Raw genomic sequence first — 16,920 nt, forward strand, 5'->3', positions numbered from 1 at the left:
GTCGTTCCCTGCTGTGGGTCTGCTCCTGCCGTGGTGCTGGGGGTGAGCCTGGGGCAGCATTTGGCCCAACAGGAACAAAAGCTGCTGCAAGATGCTCAGGGCTCTGCTGTGTCGGCTGCTGTCCCCTTTATGTCCCATGGCAAAGGGAAAGGCTTCTCCCTCCCTCCCCATTCTGCCAGGGGCTTCTCAGGGAGAAATTGGTCTTCCCTGCTGCTCTGGATTTGCAGGCACACTCATGGCCGGTAAATGGGGACACACCAAGCCCAGGCCGTGCTGTACCTTGCAAACTGGGTTTGCTTCATTAGCATCGTTAATCTCCGGTGCTGGTATCTCAAGGGACACAGGTGATGCTCCGGGCTGGGAGCTGCCACACGGGTGGATGCTTCCCAAAGCCCTCCCCATTCCCGAGGCCCACGCCATGGGGCAGAGACCCCCCGGGTTGCTCCTTACTGCTCTGGCTGGAGATGGGGCCAGCCCTGATGCTCTGGGTGGGCTCCCCAAACCCCCCTGCTGCTCCTGCCAGCCTTGCACACATCCTGCTCCATGCCTGTGTGTGCTACGGGCCAGCACGGGGGGAGGCAGGGACTCATCTGAGGATTTTGGTGGCTGTGGCAGAGGTGGGGCTGACCGCAGCCCCCCCCGAGCCATCAGCCCTGCCCGTCCCCTGCTGCCGCCTGCGTGCCAGGACACAGGAGCTCTTTGACAGATGATTTTTACGTTTGTGTCAGTCTTCTGCTGCTGAGGCTGGGATAAGCCTCCCAGCCAGCGGGGATATGCCAGGATCCAGCCCCGCTCCCCTCCCCCCTCCCTCGTATATTAAATTTCACAAATAAAACTGCAAGTGAAGAGCATCTTGGAGGGAACTGCTAAAAATAGCCCCGAGGCTGGAGCCTGAATTGTGCGGGCAAGTTCATGTGCAGCCACGATCCCTGCCCTCTCCCAGAAATATTTCAGGGCTCAGGGCTGCTTTATGGCGATGTGGGGAAGGGGAGCTGGGGGGCTATGGAAGCAGAGCAGCATCTAGGGCTGGTAATTACCCCCAGGGACACCTAAGTATTTCCCTAGCTGCGAGCATCAGGCAGCTCTGCAGAGAAATAAACTCCAAATCTCTGAAAGCTTGGGTGCAACCTGAGACACGGAAAAGGGGCTCTGACTCCCTTCGCCTGGTGCTGATCTCAGCCCCAGCCTTGGTGCAGAGTGGCATGAAGGCTGTTCTGCGTTTTGCCAGCTGCCCTTGCCTCTCCCTGAGCTGTGGGGCTGTGTCTGCTGTCTCCTTTCACCCCAGGAAGGATATGGCAATGTGTTTCCACCGATACCCCCTCCTCACCCTGGAGAGGAGCCCCTGGAGATGATGCTTTTCCCAGCCAAAGGGGCGGATGAGGCCGGGGGGAGCCCGGCCGTGCCCTGGCCAGTGTTCAGGCTCAGCCAAGCCTGTGCGATCACAGCCAGACACACAGGGACACCCCAGTGCTTGTCGGTGTCATGGTGAGCTGGAGCAGGGTTCAGGGTCTGTTTTGAGGAGCAGAGAGGCACAGAAGTCCATCATCAGCGTGTTGCGCAGGCCTGGACCACGCTCCCTGGAGGTGTGACCAGCATCATCTTTGCCATCCGGCACGCAGGTAAATGCTTGGTGTGGGGTGTCCCAAAAATGTGGGTGCTGCAACAGAAACGTCCCTCCCCTGGTAGGGCCTGGCACCACCCTGAACTGAGAGCACCTCCTGGTGACAATGGGCACAGAGAAACCCCCAGCCCTCCCAGCTGGACGGGGCGCACGCAGCACGGAGGTGAAGTGATGTGCCCAAGAGCATATAGAGCAGCAGTGTCAGAGAAGGGAAAGGCTCCCTGGGGATGGGTCCTACTCCCCCTCCCTCAAAGGAGTCTGGCCCCAGGGGGCTCCCACAGGGTGGCAGTGAGGGCACAGATGCTGCTGGGTGCCGGGGAGGGAAGGGGGAACAGTGTTGCACCCAGCACACTGCAGGGGGGACATGGGAGGGTCTTTTCCCATCGGCACCTCCCCAGAGCCCCGGGAGAAGCCCGTGTCCCTCCTGGCTTCCTGCGACTCGGTCTGGGCATTCCCTGCCTCCTTTTCCGGGCACTGCCTGCACCCCTCCCCGGGCACTGCCTGCATCCCCGCCTGGGCAGAGCCTCCTTCCCTCCCCGGGCACTGCCTGCATCACTCCCGGGCATCACTGCCTGCATCCCCGCCTGAGCAGTGCCTGCCTCCCTCCCCAGGCACTGCCTGCCTCCCTGCCTGGGCATTCCCTGCCTCCCTCCCCGGGCACTGCCTCCATTCCCCCCCCCGGGCGCTGCCTGCCTCCCAGCCTGAGCGGTGCCTGCCTGCCTCCCCGGCCACCGCCTGCCTCCATCCCCGGCCACCCGCCGGCTTTGCGACCCAGCGGCGGCCGCGCTCCCCGCCCGGCGCCCCCCGCCGCCGCCGCCCGGCCCCTCGGTAGCGCCGCGCCGGGCGGGGGCCGGGCCGGGCCGGGCCGGGGCTCTGCAGCGGGGCCGCCCGCCCCGCACCGGGCTCGCCGCATGGCTCCGCCGCCCGCCGGGGCGCCGCCGGCCCGGGCCGCCGCTGCAAGGTAAGGGGGGCCCCGCCGGGAAGGGGAGGCGGGGGGCAAAGTTGCCGCTGGGCAGGGCCCGGGGAGGGGGGGGGGAGGCAGGGAAGCGGGGCTCGGGAGGGGTCTCCAGCGAAAGTTGAGCGCCGGTGCTCCCCGCTCCTCCCCGCCCCGCCCGCCTGGGGGTGCATGTGTACCCCCCCGGCACCCCCCGACCTCCTCCAGCCCCAGCACACCCCCCACACCCCCGCGGGCCGGTGCCGGGGATGCTGCGCTGCCCGCCGCGGCGAGAGCAGAGCGCATCCCCCCGGGAGGGTCGGGGCGGGGTGCGGGGTGCGGGGTGCGGGGTGCTGCCGCCGCCCTCGCCCCGCGGGTGTCGGGGCTTTCCCCTCCGGCTGCCCCCGGCGTCGCGGGGTGTCGGGCGCGGGTGGCGGCGGGGTGCCCAAGGTCGCGCCGGGAGCCGGGGCATCCTTCCTGGGAGCATCCTGCGAGCCTCCGCCCGGCCCTGCAACCCGCTGAGCTCGGCCTTGCGCTGAGCGCCTGGGGCCCCCGGGCCGGTCCCCGCTCCGCCACCCCACCGCGGGGCCACCCCGGCTGCGTTCCCCCTCTGCGCCTCAGTTTCCCGCGGTGGGACGCTGGCGGGAGATGCTCGTGGGGCTGGGAGCCGCCAGGTCGGCCTCTCACGCTTCGGGATGCAAGCCCGCTTTCTGGGGCCCGTGAGCCGGCTTTCCCCGTGCACGGTCCCCGTGTGACAGCCGGGAGGGGGACAGGGTTTTTGGGGTGGCACGGCAGGGCTCGGCCTGCTCCGCAGGTCAGGGCAGCCCCGTGGGTGCTGGCTCTCCGGCCGTGTTGCTCCGTCACCCTCCGGCCCTGCAGAGGAGCTGGGGCTGCTTCTGTGAGGAGGAAGGGTTTGTAGGGACAGGGTTGTCCCCGCAGCACAGTGGCCTCCCGGGACTTGCGATGACAGTGCTTCACGCTGGTGGAGAAAGGCCCCGGCAGGGCCGGGTGTGGGGGCTCCTGCACCCCCTGTTTCCCTGCATGTGGCACGGAAACGCTCCCGCTGCCGGCACTGGGGTGAGCAGGTCCCCAAGGGCAGTCAGCACCGGAGGGGACAGTCCCAGCAGCACAGCGTGCCATGTCCCCCAGCCCTGGGCACAAACCCACCCTGCTGCCCTGGGGCTGGATCAGGCCTCGCTGAAGGTCTGCAGCCCCGGTGTGAGGAGGGTGAGGATGGTGTGAGCCATGACCCAGCCTGGGGGACCGCGGGAAACCCGGCCGCCCTGACACCCAGCAGCGGGGACCTCCATGGCCGAGCTCTCATCAGGCAAATAACCCCTGTCAAAGCAGGCAGGACAGGGTGGGTTGAACCTGCCGCTTTCTGCCAGCTCAGGCACCGCAGCCCTGTGTTTTGGGAATGGTTTTCAGGGAAAACGGACAAGAGCATCACAAACTGATAAAAACATCCACACTTTGGGATAAAGCAGAAGTTGCTTCCTAGCGATGGGAGTGAGCAAAAGTGGGACCTGGCCCCTCATCTCTGCTGTTTCCATCGCAGCTCCTGGTCAGGAACCCGGTGCCAGCGGGCATTTGGGCTCCTCGGACTCAGCTCTCGCATCCTCGTGTGTGGGTTATCGCCCCGTGTCCCCCAGCACGCGTGGCCCTGCCCCGGGGCCCCTCTGGCCTCAGCACATGTGCCAGCAGCTTGTGGGCTCACCCCGTCAGCTGGCTCGGAAATTAGCCTCCATCAAGTTAATTGCCAAACCGCTGAAAGCCTGAAATTAAACATTAAAGCCGTCGCTCACAGGAGCAGAGCAGTCTCTCCCCCCCGCCACAGCAAAAGGCAATTCTGGCTGTCCAAGCAGAGGGAAGATGGATTTCCCTGGATCGGGGCAGCACTGGCAATCAGGATGGAGCAGCCGGTGACGGTCCCTGTGGGTCATATGGAACAAGTCCCCAGCACGGCCTGGGACTCCGCGGCTGCAGGGCTGAGCAAACCCCGAGCCGCAGACCGTCCCTTTCCCCGAGGCTTCCTTGCTCTGGTACCAAAAGGGCTGAATGTGCCTGTGAGAACCTTCCTGGGACAAAATTCGCTCAAATCCCGTCTCTCCTAGGCTCTGCAGGGTGGGAGCCTCCGAGGGGGACCCTGGGGTCTCGCAGCGCTGAGGCTGCTGCTGGGGATGTCGCCTGTCCCTGGGGGGATGCTCCTGCTCCCCGAGGACAGACATAACCCTTCCCCCGGTCTCCTGCTTGGAAAAATATTGCCTGACACGGGATGTCTCCAGGATCTGACCAACTTCTCCTTGGCCTTGCAGTGATGGGCTGTCCCGGAGGGGAAATGCATCCTGAATGGGGCTGAGGCCCCCTGCGCGGGAATATGCAGCCTCGGTGCCACAGGGGCAGCACCAGGGCAGTGGCCGGCGCGCGGCGGCATGGTGGCAACGTTCAAGATCGCCGTGCTGGGAGCCCAGGGCGTGGGCAAGAGCGCCATAGTCCGGCAGTTCCTCTACAACGAGTTCAGCGAGGTCTGCGTGCCCACCACGGCTCGCCGCGTCTACCTGCCCGCCGTCGTCATGAACGGCCATGTCCACGACCTGCAGATCATGGACTTCCCCCCCATCACCACCTTCCCCGTCAACACCCTGCAGGTAGGGGCACACCTGGCTCCATGCGATGGGACCCCCACATTGAGGGGTCTCCGGTGACCTCGGTGGGGTTTTGCTGTAGAACCCCGCAGGGTCTCAGTTCCTCCTCTTCAGGGGATGCTTCTCCTCCTCGTTGGGGTTTGCTTGCTAAAAGCCAGTGCGAGGGATCGTGTCCTCATGGCCGCCAGCTGAGCAGGTCCAGGATGAAGCGTATTTTGCAGCTTTTTCACCTAAAATGATGGCAAACGTGGGAACGATAGTGTCCCACCCTGAGGACCTCAGTTCCAGCGATGCCCACGGCCCTGCTGTCTCTCCCTGTCCAGCTGGGCAGCGGATCCTGGAGCACTGGGATGCGATTCCATCGCTGTCAGAGCCGGGGCCAGCAAAGCGCTGGGGGAGCGTGGCCAGAGCATTTGGGTAAAAATCTGGGGTTCCTGGAGAGCCAGACCCCGATGCACCCACTGTCCGAGCTGGGCGGAGCGGGGCTGCTGGTCCCCTCCCGAGGTGGCTGTGTCCCCCCCGCCATTGCCTGGGCTTGTCCCCGGAGCGCTGAGCCCACCAGCTCCTCCTCAGACCCCCAGCGCTCTCAGGCACAGCCAAAACAGCCCGAATATGCAGCGTGGCGCTGGGAAATGTTGCCATCAGTGCTGAGCCCTTGGGCGGGGGGGGGGGGGTGTTAATGTGGAAAAGGGGGATTTTAAGTTCATGCCATGGCCCCGTCCCAGGGACACAAGTTGTGCCACTGCTGCAGGGGAAGGAGCCGGAGGTGCCCAGCCGCGCCGGGGGGCAATGCCACTGGTGGCAGCACCTCTGTGGGAGCTGGGCTCTCTTATATTTTTAACCAATTTAATTATATTGCTCCTATATGCGATGGGGACGGGGTTATAGGGGCCTTATAGTGCTCCAAGCTTCCCCTGTGCTGTTGGGGAGGAGGAGAAGCGAGCGCTCCAGGGGCAAGGAGGAGGTTTAAAAATTAATTGGTGTGCGCAGGGAATGAAAGGTCAGCACGAGAGACAGCCCAAAATAGCAAAGGGTAATTTATTGACACGGCAGCCGATGCTAACATACTCGATTAACTCCCTGCCTCGCTGTGCTCAAGAGGAGGCGGCCGGTGGGAACAGATGGAGATTTCCAGGGAAGAGAGGATGGTCAGAGGGATGGCTCTGAGGGGGAAGGAGGAGACCACGGGTGGGGGATACGGCTCTGTCTGCTGGGAAGCATCACGGGGCTCTGCTCCGTGCCCAGGAGCAGCATCCCTGCGGCGATGTCCTGGGAGAGGAGCGGGGGCTGGCAGCTCCTGATGTCCTGCTCCTGCACAGAGCCAGGCGGGATGCGCAGCGCGACCCTCCATCGGTCCCGAGCATCCCGGGAGACCTGCCCCGCGCGGGGAAAATCATCCCAATGTCACGGAACCGGAGCAAGCTGCACCCCAGCATGGTGAAATAGGTGCAATTTGTTAATCTCTGGGGCTTATCAGGGCTCAGAGTAACCTGAGACACTGCTGCTACATCCACCTGCATCTCTCTGATACCGAGGAGCTACACATCATCTCCTTCCCTCGGTGGATGGGAGAGGGGCTGTGTCATGCCGCTCGCTCCCAGCTCCTTCCTGTGCTGCGGTCTGCAACGGAGACCAACCCACACCCCAAAACTTTCCTTCACCCAGTTTCCTTCTGTCCTAGGTCCTCTCGTTTTCCCTCATTCCGATGATAAACTCAGAAAGGGATGGTTCATGGTACTGAAGAGGTTGGTTTGGGGAGAAGTGACGCCCTTCCCCCTTGGTGCACCTTTCTCCTCTCCGGTGGTGCGCAGGAGGGTTTGCGGTGCTGCCTGCATGGGCTGCCGCTCCCGGTCCCACTGCTGGGCTGGGAAAGCGGCTGGAAGTGGGGCAGCAAAGGAAAAAAAAAATCCTGTTATTCCCAGAAACCCAAAGCTTTCCTAACAACATGTATTTCTTGCAGCTCCAAATTTTGGCTGTGGAGAGGCCACCCCAACTGCCTCCGCCCCAGCTCCTGGTCTCGCTCTCGCAGACCCCCCTGTCCCGAGCAGCCGCTGCTCCCCTCCCGTCCCCATGTCCCCTCCAAACAGCCCAGCTGTCTCCTGCCCCCTCTGACCCTCGGAGTGCTGGTCCGTCATCCCCAGACTCACGGGACCAGGGCCCCACTCAACCCTCAGCATCCTCCTCACCGTCTCTGCCTGAAAACCAGGGTGCATCACTAATTAACACACCTAATTAGCAGCTCTGGAAGGTGACGCTTTTACATCCAGGGCAGGGGGTTGCATTCAGCCCTGCTCCCCGCTCGCCTCTGGGCCGCTGTGCATGAGGCAGGCTGTCATCCTCGCTTAGGAGAGGAATTGGGGCCGACAAACCCCGTTCTCTCTCCTCTCCGTTAACCAGGGGGATAAGGGATCTCTGGAGATGGGGGGGGTGGCTGGGGGGCCACGGGGGGGGGGGGGGCAGACGCAGCCATCACAGGGATGGGTCAGGGCAGAGCAGAGGTGAGATGGGTGCTGGGTGTCAGGGCTGGAGAGCACGCAGCCCCCTCGCTACCTGCCGGCGTAGCGGCCTCCTTGGCATGCCCAGCCCCGAAGCACTGCGGGGCATCCCCGGGGCACGGCGACGGGGCTGAGCCAGGATTGATCCCTCTCTGCACCTTGCAGGAGTGGGCGGACGTGTGTTGCAGGGGGCTCCGGAGCGTCCATGCCTACATCCTGGTCTATGACATCTGTTGCTTTGACAGCTTCGAGTACATCAAAACCATCCGCCAGCAGATCCTGGAAACGAGGTAGGGACCACGTGGCCGGGGGTGCATGCCCCTGTGGCTCCCAGCGGGGTGGTGCGGCTTGCCCCGGTGCTCCCCTGCTCTTGGCATCGGAGACTGGGGCAAAGCCCCTTCGCTGGGCTGGGAACCCAAAAGCAAAAGCAAAACTGGACCCAAGGGCAGGAGAAGGAGCGGGTATCCCCTGCGGGCGAGGGCAGCCATCCCCGGGAGAGCGACTGCGGCTGGCACGGCGGGTGCCTGGCCACAAAAGGGGGACAAGGGGCCGGGCCGAGAGAGCCAGGTGCCGGCTGGGGACGGGTTGGGGTCCGCGGGCCGGTGCATCGTGACGCAGTGCCCCGTCCTCCCTCACCGCCCGCCCTCCCCAGGGTCATCGGCACTTCGGAGACGCCCATCATCATCGTGGGCAACAAGCGGGACCTGCAGCGGGGCCGGGTGATCCCGCGCTGGAACGTCTCCAACCTGGTGAAGAAGACGTGGAAGTGCGGCTACATCGAGTGCTCGGCCAAGTACAACTGGCACATCCTGCTGCTCTTCAGCGAGCTCCTGAAGAGCGTGGGCTGCGCCCGCTGCAAGCACGTCCACACCACCATCCGCTTCCAGGGCGCCCTGCGCAGGAACCGATGCACCATCATGTGAGCCCCCCCCGCCCCCATGGACCCCCACCCCGTCCGGGGGTGATGCCGCGGTGGGAGCTGTGCCAGAGGCACCTCGGGGTTTGCTTCCCACCCCCTGCGGTGACATTTGGGGACGGTGCAGCTCGGGCGGTGCTGGGCAGGGTGATGTGGTGGCGACCGGCGGGTCGGAGCGGGTGTACGGCCGGGCTGCCTGGAGGGAGCGAGGGGTGAGGGAGGACCTCAGCTAAACCCCCGAGCCCTCCCGGAGCCTCCGGCGCTTGCGGCCAAGGCCGTCCCGGGGTGGGGGGGTCGTGTCTGTGCCGTGCCTGAAACGCTGCATGGCGCCGGGGGGTGGGGGAGACAGCGCACACAGTGCCCGAGGTTGGCGGCCGGGTCCGTCCTCGCCGGCTCCTGCCCCGGCATCGCAGGGACAACGCTTGCTGCTGCCAGCCGCCACCTGCCCCTCGGAAGGAAATTGCCGGGGGTGGCTGCGTTCCCGGGGCAGAGCCGGGAGTCCCGTGTTCCTCCCCGTGGAGCTGGGCTTTCTCCCCTCAGAGGGCAGAGGAGCCTCCAGCAAGAGGCCAGGTTACACGGGCGCTCTTTTGGCTCAGTTTGAGTTGAGTTCCAGGTAGAATTTCTGGATGAAAGCAACAAAGGGAAAAAAAATAAATAAGTAAAACCCCCATCCTGCTCCTTACATCCCCCCCAGGGTGCCGGGTGCTGCTTCCCCAGGGCTTCGAGTCCCCCTTCTGCCCCGGTTCAGCCAAGGAAGGCTTCTCCTCCCCCACCAGCCCGTCAAACACCAAATAATCTGGAAATGCTCCTTGCCGGGCAGGTCACCCCTCCGCTACCTCGCGTCCCAGGCTCAGCGGGCGACCGGCTTCGCACGGCTCTGACCCAACCCCTCGGCGTCCCCCGGGCAGGCAGGCGGTTCCCCCCATGCCGTCGCACCCTGCCAGCGGTGCTGCGAGGAGGGTCCCACCCACGCCGGGCTTTCCCACGGCGATGCTTGCCTCCATCCGCGTGAGACGGCGGTGGTGCGAAGGCAGCCTCCGGAGCAACAGGGAGCTGGACTTGCATTTCCAGTTGCATTCCTTTATTTTTTCTCTCTACACATCCCTAATAGGAAAGTGAGCCCCCCATTTTTATTTTTTTTTAATTTTTCTTTGATCTTTCAGCTTGTTTTGACACCAGACTTGCAGCTCACCTGCACCTTGTCCTGCAGAGCGGGCGGCAAAGCCCAGCCTGCGTTAACTAACGATGTCGGGGCGGTGTGCCGGCAAGGGGGGAGCAAGAGGCCGAGGGGGTCGTGGTTCCTCTCTCTTGGCTGCTCCCTGTGAGACACAGGGAAATGCCGTCCTCACCCTCTGAGGCCGGTCCATCCTCCGGCAAAACCATCGCAGTGCTTGCTGGTGTGAGGAGGGGCTGCAGGTACTCAGCACCGCTCTGGGCAGTAAAGCGAAAGGACGCCAGCCCCGTCTCTTCCCCGCCAGCCAGGCCCCCGTCTGACAGCAGCACTGCTGTGCTCTCCGTAACACTTTCTATTAAGAGTAGGTCCAGCCGAGCTCCGGCACGGCGCATTTCACTGCCCCATCCCTGCCGCGTGCCGCCCCAATGCTGCAGGGCTGGGGGGGGGGGGTGTCACCCTGCTCCTCCCTTCCCACTCCCAGCAGCTGCTTTGGGAACCAACCCCTGTCCCCCTTGCTCCAAAAAAAAAAAATGGAAAAAAAGAAAAAAAAAGCGACAGGGGGGACACAGGTCCATCTCAGGCGGCTGCGGGAGCCCCGGCCAGGGAAGGGCACTCACCTCCATCCCTCGCCGTCACAGCAAACCCACTGGGCTTCGCCCAACCTCATCTCATCAGGATTTATTAACACGTGTAAAAGTCCACGTTATCGGTCTCTGGCTAGCTTTATCCCTCCAAATTGTTTGAGAAGGAAACTCCTTGGTAAATGCTAATAATAAAGCATTTATAAAGTGCTCCGACGTACACATATCAACGACTAAGCCAATACATTGTTTGTTATAACCCGTTAGCCTGCAGTTTATAGCACAATTAGTTACAGGTTTTTATAGCATCTATTTAGTATTTTGAAAAAAAAAAAAGGTTATAAATATAATTGTTATATTCTATTGTACTTTATAGACAGAGAAAGTTATATTAATAATAATAACAACTCTCACTGCTTCGACAGCATTTCCCTGCTCCCAGGAAAATGAGGGCTACAATGAGCTACTTTCCCAAGAGCCCAGGAGGGGGTAGGTGGTGGCACCCGCCGGGTGCAGGCAGGGAAACCAGGTGGTGGTACCCGCCGGGTGCAGGCAGGGAAATGTGGGCAGGGAGGTCCGGCGTGTGGCCAGGCTCCGGGGACCCGAGCAGCCAGGAGCACAGCAGCAGCTACAAGCGACCCGCGCCTTGCCCCTACTCACACCCTTAGTACAAAGTGTTACCGCTCCCCCAACGCCACCCTGGTCCTGCTGAAAACAACCTGCTCCTGAGCCTGGGAGAGGCCGAGGACGTCCCCGCGCCATCCCCGGGGCAGTGCCCGGTTTCTGCCCCTGTGCACGTGGTGCCGCAGGAGGCGATGCCTGGGTTTGGTCCAGCCCCGGCAAGGATGCTTCCCTCTCCTCCTCCTGCCCGGTGAGCATCCTGGTTGCCTGGACTTGGCTTTCCCTTCCCCCCTGGACTTCTTGTCGGAGGTTCCTGAGGTGTCTACGCCACCTGTAACACCCTGCACCCCCTTCTTTGAAATCAAATTAAAAAATCAGGTCTGTCCTCCCTTGTTCTGTACCCGCCTTGCTGCTCTTTGCCCGTGGCGCCGGATTGCTCGCCGCCGCTCATGCAGCCCTTCTGAGGGCCGCAATGGTTCGGGGGGGGCGGGGGGGGGGATTGTTTCTCCCCTGCAAAAGGAGTAGTTCTGCAGGCAGGTTTTGCATCCACAGGGCTCTGGCGCTTGCCCTTGCTGCTCCTCTGCAGCGGTGTGTGTCCAGCTTCATCCTCTCTTCGAGGATGGGGCTCTCCTGGCCCCCGTGGGGCTCTCGGAGGGACGTTTGCTGTGCACGCAGGCAGCAGACCAGCAGCATGAATTCCCTTCACCAGCTGTGCCCCCCCATCAGGATTATCCTCTCTCCTTCCCCGCCCCCACAGAAAAGATGCTGAAACAGAAGAGCTTTGGTACGTCTCTATTGCACAAAGAACGTTGCCGGGTCCGTGGCTGCAGGCTCGGGAGGGCAGCAGTGACCCCAACGAGCCTTGGTGAGAGCCATCACCCTGATCATCGCCGCCAAGGTGACCACTGACCCCCCCCCCAGGGTCTCCCACTTTCGCCCATCAGGGAGCCGGTGGGGCTCAGCGAGGGTCATGTCCTGTGATCCCCCCCGACCCGAGTGACTCAAACACTCGTTAAGGCTCTCGGTGCTGTAAGACATGAGGATCGTTAGTCCCGTTGTACAGACGGGGAAGCCTGAGGTACCAGATGGTTTGCACGCTTGGATGCCAGGTGTGGGGCGTCCCAATCTCTCACTTTGGGGCTGGATTTTTCCACCCAAACCAGTACAAGAGCGCCTGGTTGGGGGGAGAATTACCAGCCAAACAAACCCCCAGTAAACCATGGGGAAGGAGGGGGTGCAGCTCCAAGGGGCAAGGGGGATGGCGGACCCCCCTGGGTTGCCTGGGAGCAAATCCATTGCGCTGCCCGTGCTGACCTTGGGCGTCGCTCCCGCCTTCGCATGAGTGAGGGGTCCGTCCCCGCGAAACTTGGGGTGGGGGTCAGACCCACGCCTCCTCGTCATCCTCGGTCAGCCAGGCGCTGCTGTCGGCCGGTGAGGGCTTGGCCCCAGGACGGGTGCCGCCAGCCTGGGGGTGCCGGGGGGTTGCCGGGGGGCGATGCTGGCCCCGGGAGGTGGGTGGGCGCTGCCCCAGCGGGGTGGGAATGCGCGAGGGGCGCTTGCCCGGCCTGTGGTCCCGCCGGGGACGTGCCTTGGGCCGCAGCTTCAGCTTGTAGATGGAGGGCACGCGCTCGGGTTTCTTCAGGCACCGACGGGGCTTGGGGACGTTGTTGGCCTTGGCTCCCCGCAGGGTCTGGCCCCCCGCTCCTGGACTCTCCGCCTCCCCCTCGGACGGGAGGGCGGTGGGCTGTGGGGCGGCTTGCGGGGGTGTTTTGGGGACCCAGCTCCCCAGCTCCACGGGGCGCAGGGGCTGCCGTCCGCGGGAGAGCTCCTCCACCACCCTGCTGTAGCCAGGGGGCTGCGTGTGCCCCCAGCACCCCCGGAGCCCCTCGCCAGGACCACAGGCTCCTCCCGGTTCGTCCACCAGCACCGCGGGTCCCTCAGCACCCCCAGCCCTTGGGCTCGGGGCTGGGTGGCACTGCCGGGTCCCCTGGGGACCCCCCCTCGCAGCACAGACCTTGCACCCATCTGCGAAATGGGCCGGAGGGGTGGGGGGTCGGTGGGGGGCCGGGCTGGCTTTGATGGGGGGTTTAATGCTGCCATCCTGTTTCGGAGGCTGGCTGGAGGAATTTCGGGGTGAGGGTGGTTGGCCCTGGCCGAGGGCTCCCCCGCTCCCTTCCCGCGGGCTTTTCTGGCTCTGTGAGTCTCCCTGAGCATCCCGGTGCGGGGAGGGGGCACAGACCCTGATGGGGCTGGGGGCACGGGGTTTCGCCACGGCAGAGACCCCCCCTTCCTGCAGCCTAGCAGCTGCCACGGACGATTTGCCCCCTTGCTGGGTGCTTTTCGGAGGTGCTGGTGTCAGCTGGGTGCTGGGTGTGCTGGTCCTGCCCCGGGCCGGTGCCACAGGGGTTTTCCCCGGGGTGCTCCCACGTGGCGCCTTGGGGACCCCTGTGCTGTCCTGCGTGCCGGGACCCAGCCGGGAAGGGGTGGGTGCCTGGCCCGTCGCCCCGCGGCCAGGGGAGCTGGGTCGAGCAGGTGACCTGGACGGTGGCGGCCGCCTCCCTGACGGGGCAGCCGGTGGCTCCCGCGCCCTGCAAGGAGAGAGAGCGGAGAGGGGCCGGGGAGCCACCACGTCCCCCCCTCCATCCAGCCTGGTGCTGGGCACCTCCAGAAGGGAGGGAAAAAGCTTCAAAGATGGGAGAAAAATTGCTCTGAAACCAGGCGGTTTGGGGCACGAAGCATCTCTACGCCACTTTACACCACTTACCTGCCCGAAGGGACTCTCCGGGGCTGCGCTGGCTCTCGGCGAGGGCTGGCACCCGGTGGGCGACCCGAGCCCTCCGGCGAGGGGGTGATAGGGGTCCGGGGTCTGGGGGGCACACGGGCCCCCCAGGTGACAGGGGGCAGGGGGCTCTGCGAGCGGCTGACCAGCAGCGTGGGCTGGGGGTGGCCACGGGCGGCTACCTTCGCGGCCGGGCACAGCCGGATCTCGTGCTGCACTTGCTGCTGGGGGGTCCTGGTTTTCAAGGCTTGTTTGTGAGCTGCAGGGAAAACGAGAGGGGCTCAGCACCCCCCTCCATTGCCCCCAGCCCCGGGTGCAGCCCACCCAGCCGCCGCTGGCCCTCCGGCCACCCAGGGATGCGGGTGCAAACCTGTGCTCCCTGCAAAGGGGATTTTCGGGGTGCAGCTCCATCCCAAAGTCTGCCGTGACCTCTAGTGGCCACCAAAGCCAAAGAGAGTCCCCAAACCCACACAGTCCCCAGCATGGCGGTAACGAAGCCTCCCGCTCCTGAAAACGGCCCCAGAAGCAGCGACACCCACGACAGACACCCCCCACCCCCCCCAGCCACGGGGCAGACCCACGGGGTTTGGGGACGCAGGGACTCACAGAGCGAGGTGCAGCGGCACGGGTCATGCTTGTCCAGGTAGTGCTCCAGCGTGTCCCAGCCGCCCCCAACCCGTACCATGACGTGCTCCCGCAGGATCTGCACGGGATGCCGTGTGCCGTGAGGCCCGGAGGGGTGCGTGCGGTGCACCCCTGGGACCCCCATCTCTTTTTAAGCAGCTTGGGGGTGGCACACTCAGCTGGGCTTCGAGAGCCGTGGGCTGGCCCGAAGTGCTGCCAGGTCTCCCAAAGGACAGCTTCCTCCCCAGCTCAGCACCACCAGGGCAGGAGGGTCTCCGCTCCCGCTGCCATCCCAACGGGCACCTTTCACCACCCCGAGGAGAGTGGGGAGCCTTTCAGAAAACTCCTCTCCACCATCATGTGCTGAGCCCTTTGGGAAGGGCTTAGGGATGGATCCAGGCAGGGACAGCATCCCGGCGTTCCCATTGCTGGGTAAGACCTGGCTCTGGCTTGGTGTGGGGTGGCAGGTTTGGTCCTGCACGCGTGGTTAGTTACACCCACGCGAACATGGACTGCAGGACCAAGCTTCCCTGCTGCCCTGCTTTGGGGCTAATGGTCAAACCCCCGCACTGGCCCCATTTGGGGGATGGATTATGGAGGAGGCTCCATGGCAGCAGAGCAGGATTCCTGGTGCCTGTGCCCCAAAAGCACGGGGTGAAGCAGACTCACTCGGACAAAGATGAGGGTGTCAGAGTCGCCCACGCGGTATTTCCCTTCAGTTATCTTGATCATGGGGAACTGGACAGGGCAGGTACAGCGGCTCACCAGGTGCTGGACCTGCGGGCAGCAGGGATGGGTCCTCACCAGGGCTCCTGGGAAAGGTCCTGGGGTGGTCATCCCCATCCCTACCCCCATCCCCATCCTGCTCCATGCCCCTCCGTACCATCTGGTCAAGGTTGTGGAGGTCCCGCGGTTTCCTGGGGGGCTGGGGCAGGGGGGTGTCTGCGGGCGGCAGGTCCAGCTCCTGGCGGAGCTCCTCCTCGATCTCCTCCTCCATCTGCACAAGGGTCGGGGCACGCATGCCGAAGCGGGCGGCACGGCGTGCCAGCTCCAGCAGGCACAGCACAAAGTTCTTCTCGTTCTTCCTCAGCACCAGGTCCTCCGTCTCGAACATCAGGACGTCTGGGGCAGGGCAGGGCTGGGCTGAGCCAGGGCAGGCGCGTGGGGATGGGGACGAAGGGGACAGGGGGCACAGGCAGAGTCAAAACCCACCCGAGGGGATCTTATTCCCTGGAGCCGTCCTGCCAGGAATATAGTTGGGTCCGACAAAAGTTGGGATAAATTAATGGAGATGAGAGTCTTTCTCTTGGGCAAAGGCACTACGGCTGTTTCATGGCATCCCAAAGCCACAAAACCCAGCAGCTGGGTGCGCTGAGGACATGGCACTCCGTGCCCATGCCATCCTGGGCATGCGCTGCTGGTGGGGACAGGGTGACAGACCCTTTGCTCAGAGCCGGGACTGCTCCCGATGTCCTTACGGCCAGGATCGTGCCGTGCATGGCAGAGCCACGCTGCAGCATTCGCCCTTTATTTCCACCCCTCCGGCACATATTTGCACCCAAGCAAACACACCCACCGCGTGCCTGCACCCCGCAAAGCTGCTGCCGAGCCCAGAAGAGCTTGTGCAAGAAATCCCAGCTCAGGAATTTCTTGTGTTCGCAGCGCTCCCCGATGCCGGGGTGGCACCGGCTTTGGGGGACACACGGGAAAGCACCGGCGGAGATGCCAGGAGCAGCTGGAGGGGAATCGGACACAGGGACATGGGGCGGCTGGAGCCCAGCAGCCTACCTTTAATATCCATCTCCTTCCTGCACCACTGGATGAAGTTGGAGATGTTGTCCCTGGCCTGGAAGGTGCCCGGCTGTGCCATGAGGTTGCAGGCGACGCCAGCAGCGGGCAGGTGGAGGTGGCAGGCCACGCCAGGGCAGTCACGGGCAAACTCCCTGGCCACGTGGGTGACGTTGTTGGCGTGGGAGCAGAGCACGGCCCCCGTCTCCAGCACCTCCACAAAGGTGCCCACCTCGATGTCTAGGTCATACAGCTCCTTCAGCCACTCGGCCAAGTCCTCCTTCATGGCGTAGAGGTACTGCTCGCTGGACTGGTAGGGGCGGATGCTCTGCACCGCAGCGCCCAGCGTCCCCCACATTTTGCCATAAGACTGGGAGGAGACCGAGGGAAAGGGGTGATGAGGACACGGGTGACAGGAACATGGGTGACGGGGACATGGGGAGCTGCCCTGGGCCATGTCCCCAGCCCACCTCCCCAGCAGCCACGCTCACCTGGTGCCACTTGCTCTCTGCCACCCGGGATGGTGACGCCGTCCTCCCGGTGCCGGGAGCCCTTCTCGGGGTCCAAGGGCTGTAATGCAGCGTGGGGAAAGGAAATCACCCTCCTGGGCAGTGGGTGTTTTGTTTTCTTCCCAAGTGCTGTTCCCTTCTCCTTGGTGACAAGGCACCGGCAAACACTCCCCGTTAACCCTTCAGCGCCTGCTCCTCTGCTGGGAGCCCTGCGCCTTCTTCCCCAGCCACCC

General features: G+C 63.9%; 2 protein-coding genes across 5 annotated transcripts; one reads left to right on the top strand and one right to left on the bottom strand.

Annotated features, from left to right (window-relative positions):
• Window positions 1-1,523: 1,523 nt before the first annotated feature.
• Window positions 1,524-11,376, top strand: RASL10B (RAS like family 10 member B). Of its 3 annotated transcripts, none has more exons than XM_054847565.1 (4): window positions 1,524-1,619; window positions 4,871-5,203; window positions 7,941-7,985; window positions 8,348-11,376. In XM_054847565.1, exons 2-4 carry the CDS (start codon window positions 4,988-4,990, stop codon window positions 8,825-8,827), a joined length of 741 nt encoding a protein of 246 aa, XP_054703540.1. In that variant the 5' UTR covers window positions 1,524-1,619; window positions 4,871-4,987; the 3' UTR covers window positions 8,828-11,376. The 3 variants fall into 3 exon arrangements, with proteins under 3 accessions (XP_054703540.1, XP_054703541.1, XP_054703539.1); XM_054847566.1 differs by lacking the exon at window positions 1,524-1,619 and adding an exon at window positions 2,029-2,582 and having other exon boundaries at window positions 7,861-7,985; XM_054847564.1 differs by lacking the exon at window positions 1,524-1,619 and adding an exon at window positions 2,029-2,582.
• A 396-nt stretch (window positions 11,377-11,772) lies between these two features.
• Window positions 11,773-16,804, bottom strand: GAS2L2 (growth arrest specific 2 like 2). Of its 2 annotated transcripts, XM_054847553.1 has the most exons (7): window positions 16,670-16,804; window positions 16,179-16,548; window positions 15,274-15,512; window positions 15,060-15,167; window positions 14,373-14,469; window positions 13,752-14,025; window positions 11,773-13,575 (listed from the first exon to the last, which is right to left on the bottom strand). In XM_054847553.1, exons 2-7 carry the CDS (start codon window positions 16,534-16,536, stop codon window positions 12,366-12,368), a joined length of 2,286 nt encoding a protein of 761 aa, XP_054703528.1. In that variant the 5' UTR covers window positions 16,537-16,548; window positions 16,670-16,804; the 3' UTR covers window positions 11,773-12,365. The 2 variants fall into 2 exon arrangements, with proteins under 2 accessions (XP_054703528.1, XP_054703529.1); XM_054847554.1 differs by lacking the exon at window positions 15,060-15,167.
• Window positions 16,805-16,920: the final 116 nt, after the last annotated feature.

This window comes from Grus americana, chromosome 19 (genome assembly GCF_028858705.1).
Source record: "Grus americana isolate bGruAme1 chromosome 19, bGruAme1.mat, whole genome shotgun sequence".
NCBI lineage: Eukaryota > Metazoa > Chordata > Aves > Gruiformes > Gruidae > Grus > Grus americana.

Excerpts from the sequence above, each read along its gene's own strand:
- RASL10B (XM_054847565.1), top strand. The coding sequence starts at position 4,988 with ATGGTGGCAACGTTCAAGATCGCCGTGCTGGGAGCCCAGGGCGTGGGC. Across the intron at positions 5,204-7,940 it reads TCCCCGTCAACACCCTGCAG|CTTCGAGTACATCAAAACCA; the intron begins GTAGGGGCACAC and ends TTGCTTTGACAG. Across the intron at positions 7,986-8,347 it reads CAGCAGATCCTGGAAACGAG|GGTCATCGGCACTTCGGAGA; the intron begins GTAGGGACCACG and ends CGCCCTCCCCAG.
- GAS2L2 (XM_054847553.1), bottom strand. The coding sequence starts at position 16,536 with ATGTGGGGGACGCTGGGCGCTGCGGTGCAGAGCATCCGCCCCTACCAG. Across the intron at positions 15,168-15,273 it reads TCCACAACCTTGACCAGATG|GTCCAGCACCTGGTGAGCCG; the intron begins GTACGGAGGGGC and ends TGCTGCCCGCAG. Across the intron at positions 14,026-14,372 it reads GTGCCGCTGCACCTCGCTCT|CTCACAAACAAGCCTTGAAA; the intron begins GTGAGTCCCTGC and ends TTTTCCCTGCAG.